The 4962-nt window shown below is 46.2% G+C and overlaps 1 protein-coding gene across 1 annotated transcript in view; it reads right to left on the reverse strand.

The window, feature by feature from the left end:
• WDR4 (WD repeat domain 4) overlaps positions 1 to 4955 on the reverse strand; it is a 16102-nt gene extending 11147 nt beyond the window's left edge. Inside the window, exons 1-3 of the mRNA XM_014532910.1 lie at positions 4863 to 4955; positions 3404 to 3472; positions 1909 to 2052 (exon numbers count right to left, since the gene is read on the reverse strand). Of these exons, the coding sequence (XP_014388396.1) occupies positions 1909 to 2052; positions 3404 to 3472; positions 4863 to 4873 (224 nt within the window). The 5' untranslated portion in view covers positions 4874 to 4955. The remainder of the gene's footprint in view (positions 1 to 1908; positions 2053 to 3403; positions 3473 to 4862) is intronic.
• Positions 4956 to 4962: the final 7 nt, after the last annotated feature.

Below are 4962 nucleotides of genomic sequence, written 5' to 3' on the forward strand. Positions count from 1 at the left end.
ACCTGCTGTCCAGGGTAGGAAAGGCACCTTACACCCTGGGAGGCGGAGACAGAGCCCCTTGGGAAGGCAATCTGGGATTCTCTATCTAGATTATAAATGCACCTATCTTTTGACCAGGCAACTCATTTTTGGAACTTCTCCTACAGATAAATGAGATTTTTTATGTTTGGAAATACAAAGAGACACCAGGGACACAGGCACAGAGGGACGATGTTGTGAGAAGGCAGTAAGAGGACAGCCATCTACAAGCCAAGGAGAAAGGCCTCCGGGCAAACCCTGCCGATAACTTGATCTCAGAATCCCAGCACCAGACTGTAAGGAAGAACTACCTGGCTTTTTCACGCTGTGGTGTCTGTCGCGGAGGCCCAAGCAGAGTAAGACAGCGACCATGCTCTGTGATTGCTGTCACTGGCTTGCTTCTCTCTGGCTTGCTTCCCATCCTCACATCCCTCCCTCCTTCCCACAGGTGGTGGGAGCAACTTAAAACCAAGGCCAAGTACAAGGATCCTTGTTGGAGAAGCTCAGTCAGACCCGAAGGCCCCGTGTATTTACCCCAAATGCTGAAAGCACTTATCTTCCATAACCTAAATACTGGCTAATGTCCTGGCTATTTTGGCAAGATGCTGCCTAACAGGCCTTTCAAGTGAAGGATGATGTGAATTCATAGCAGTCAGCTACAAAAAGTGATTCGTTATCATTTATAACCTGCATGCATGGCAGCAAACGTTGTCTACGTTACTCTTCTCCTGGGAAACTCTAACTGCCCATGGGGAGAACTGGAGAGGAGGTGGAGGGAGATTTACTGTACATCCTGTATCCTTCTGTTAATCTGTTTTTTGTAAAGCTTTTAGGTCATCTATTATGGTCATCTATTGCCCTCATAGCAGTCAGCTACAAAAAGTGATTCATTATCATTTATAACCTGCATGCATGGCAGCAAACGTTTACGTCACTCTTCTCCTGGGAAACTCTAACTGCCCGTGGGGAGAACTGGAGAGAGGAGGTGGAGGGAGATTCACTGTACATCCTGTATCCTTCTGTTAATTTGTCTTTTAAAGCTTTTAGGTCATCTATTATGGTCATCTATTGCCTGATATATGAAAACACGCATAAGATAAAAATGGAATACTGTTACCAAGCTTTATTTTTAACCTGAATGGAACACAGGACAGAATGGGTATTCCTTGCTTGTGATGTCACCTGGAATGTGGCTTTTTATTCTTCTCTTAGGAAATGAGAGGAAATAAAAATTTAAAAAGCATAGCTGTCCCCAACACAAAGGGAAATTCCTTAGTCTTGGTCACTTAGTAATTCAAACATTATGACCGGCACGTGTTTTCTCTGATTATCAAGGGACATTTAAAGCCTGCAGCCTCAGGGAAGACAGAATGAGGGAAAAAAAAGATAAAAATGAATATCGTTACCAGGCTTTATTTTTAACCTGAATGGAACACAGGGCAGAATGGGTATTCCTTGCTTGTGATGTCACCTGGAATTTGGCTTTTTATTCTTCTCTTAGGAAATGAGATGAAATAATAATTTAAAAAGCATAGCTGTCCCCAACACAAAGGGAAATTCCTTAGTCTTGGTCACTTAGTAATTCAAACATTATGACCGGCACGTGTTTTCTCTGATTATCAAGGGACATTTAAACCCTGCAGCCTCAGGGAAGACAGAATGAGGGGGCAGGGGCTGACTCCGCCCTTCCAAATCGAGTGGGATCAGCTTCCAGACTCCTGGCAGCAGATATGAGTGAGGACCATGTCCCCACCCGTCACAGGCCCTGGGCATACAACTGGAGCTACGTGTTAGTTGCGTATTATAATCGTTGCTGTCACTATTGTTATTGGCAAGCAAGTGTAAGTTGTATGTTCAACAGGGTAATTATTCAACATTAGCATTTCATACCTGACACTCAGACATTGCCATGGTTTTGTACGGAAAAGAATCAGACGCTTACTGTCATCGGTTAAAGCAAAATAGCTGCCAGACTTGGAGAAGGTGGACGCCAGGATCATGTCACTCCCCTTCTCCACGGGCTGTCCGTCCTCCCTGAGAAAAAAGGAGAACGGTGAGGCCTGAGCTGAGAAATAAGGCTGCATTCCTCTAGGCCAGCCTTGTTCATTTTTAATGTGAACAGAGGTAGAAAACGCCATGAGGTTCATGCAGCCAGACTATCAGACCTATTAGGGGAACATGGGGAGGTTCAAACAGTTCTAACGTTTAAGGAGTAAAAGCTAACTAACAAAACAATTTCTCAGTGTACACACCAAAATAAAAAGAGCTGAGGTGGAAGGACCCACATGGTCCACTCCCTCATGGACATGAACTAATCAAGACTAGAGGCAGGAGCCCAGCTGGCGTGGTTCAGTGGTTGAGCATCGACCTATGATCCAGAAGATCCCGGTTCGATTCCTGGTCAGGGCACATGCCCAGGTTGAAGGAGAACAGTGAGGCCTTTGCTGAGAAATAAGGCTGCATTCCTCTAGGCCAGTGGTGTGCAAACTCATTAGTCAATAGAGCCAAATGTCAACAGTACTTCAAAATAGACTCGCCCCAGCCGAAAACCGACTTCTGCGCATGGGCCACGAAGTTTCAATCGCACTGTACGTGCGCGCCCGCTTAAATAATAATAATTTTTAAAAAGCTGAGCCACATGACCAATTCTAGTAAAGAAAGTCACCAGATAAAATCATCACACTCTGCTTTTCTTACCTTTCAATTAGCTAAGTTAATGTCATGCAACTGCCCCCAATGCACTTAAAATTGATTGCATTATTTCAAGGTGCCAATAAGAACGTTATTGACAAAAACTAATTAAAAGTACTTAGAAAAGCCCTAATATTCTTAACGCCTAATTTGAAAATCCCACATTTCTTTCCTGAGGTACCCGGTTTTCTACACAGCAAGGTAAAGAGAAATGAAAAATTCAGTGAGAAGACATCAATCTCCTTCTTAGGCTATCAGGGCCCATTACTCAAACCACGAATTGAATCTGAAGAGATTTCCCCACTATCTCACCCTTTATTTTCTTGTGACTTCTTTTCTGCAGTACTGCAATCATATGTGAAGAGGCTGCCGTCATCATCACTGAAGAAAAACAATAGAAAGATTTTTAAAAAGTACTTTGTTAATTAAAATGCCCTTCCCGTTCCTCTCTGAAATCAATGAATATATATATAAACCACGTGCGGGCGCGCATGTACAGTGTGATTGAAACTTCGTGGCCCATGCGCAGAAGTCGGTATTTTGTGGAAGAGCCACACTCAAGGGGCCAAAGAGCCGCATGTGGCTTGCGAGCCGCGGTGTGCCAAGCCGCAGTTTGCCGACCACTGTCTTAGGTTATCAGGGCCCATTACTCAACCACGAATCAAGTCCTGAAGAGACTTCCCCACTATCTCACCCTTTATTTTCTTGTGACTTCTTTTCTGCAGTACTGCAATCATATGTGAAGAGGCTGCCGTCATCATCACTGAAGAAAAACAATAGAAAGATTTTTAAAAAGTACTTTGTTAATTAAAATGCTCATGTCTTTTATTTCCCTGGAACAGAAAAATATTTGCCTAGTCATCTAGTTAAGGCTCTCAGCCACAACAGGTCTGGGTTCGCTACCTCAGGCAACAATTATGGAGCTTTATCCGCCTAATCTCTATTTGGATTTGCCATACACAACTGGCATGGTTCTGTACAAAAATCCGTTTAGTAAAATAAGTGAGAACAAAAGTCAACGGGACATATCCTCCTCTTTCAGGCACCAGCACATCAATGTAAAATGGTTATGTCTGAAGAAATGTGTCCTGATCTTGTTTTCAGTGGGTTTTTTGTACCCAAACTTAAAACTGCCATTTCTAGTTTAGAAAAATGTCTCACCTGCCCCAAAAAGCTCCCTTGGCTGCCAAGCACTGACCAATACAGGAGCCACCCATCTTCCCCATTACACCCCAAGTTCTCTACTATATATTACCCCCCCACCCCCCACCCCCGCTTCTAGCACACAGAAGGCATCTTGTACAAATGTACAGCCTTTAAAGTGACTGCACTTTAAACTCTTCACAGGGAGCACTGGAGCATAGAAAAGAGAAGTAGTCCTCCAAGTCAGAAACTGTGCTGGCCCCTAAGGCAGCAAGCAGATGGAAGTCTCCCCTTGGCATGTGTGGGACACTGTGAGCCTCAAAAACAAAGTAATCTGGGATACGTGACCGGTTTGGGAGGAAATGTTTTGTTAAATCTAAATTTAACATTGAGTTGGGAGTTCTGAAACCAGGACCAGGGAATACGGATAGTGCATTTGTTAGGCACGTTGTCTGTTTCAAGCATGAGAATCAAAACCCTGAGAAAAGAAACAGGGGCCGAAACGGACCGTTACTAACATCCCCCAAGCTCCCGAGTCAAGAATAATGGAGCAACAAACATTTCCTGAGTTAAAAATCCCGAGCGCTGTGTCCACACTGGGGAACCACAAGGAAAGAACGTTAAATTAGGGAAAGCAGCCCTGGCTGGTTTGGCTCAGTGGATAGGGCGTAGGCCTGTGGACTGAAAGGTCCCGGGTTCAATTCTGGTCAAGGGCACATGCCTGCCTGGCGGGCTCGGTCCCCAGTGGGGGGTGTTCAGGAGACAGCCAATCAGTGGTTCTCTCTCATCACTGATGTTTCTATCTCTCCCTCGAATCCGGAAGAGCCAGTGGGGCGGGGTCCACAGATGCAGAGGAGTGTGTGGCGCCACCGCAGGACCAGGGAGCCAGAGGGAGGGCGCCCTCAGGAGCCAACCCCTCCGACCAGCCTGCCTTCCTTCCCGCGCTCGGGTCTGCCGGGCGTCCCCGGGACCCGCTTTGGCCCCATCCAGCCCCACATCGCCCCACGCACCTGGGCTCCATCTGTCCCCTCAGAACCCAGCCCAGAGCCACGCAGACCAGCCATCGAGGGGGCGGCGCCTTGGACCGGTGGCCAGGGGAGCGCCCGGGGC

Source organism: Myotis brandtii, unplaced genomic scaffold (genome assembly GCF_000412655.1).
Source record: "Myotis brandtii unplaced genomic scaffold, ASM41265v1 scaffold923, whole genome shotgun sequence".
Classification (NCBI taxonomy): Eukaryota; Metazoa; Chordata; class Mammalia; order Chiroptera; family Vespertilionidae; genus Myotis; species Myotis brandtii.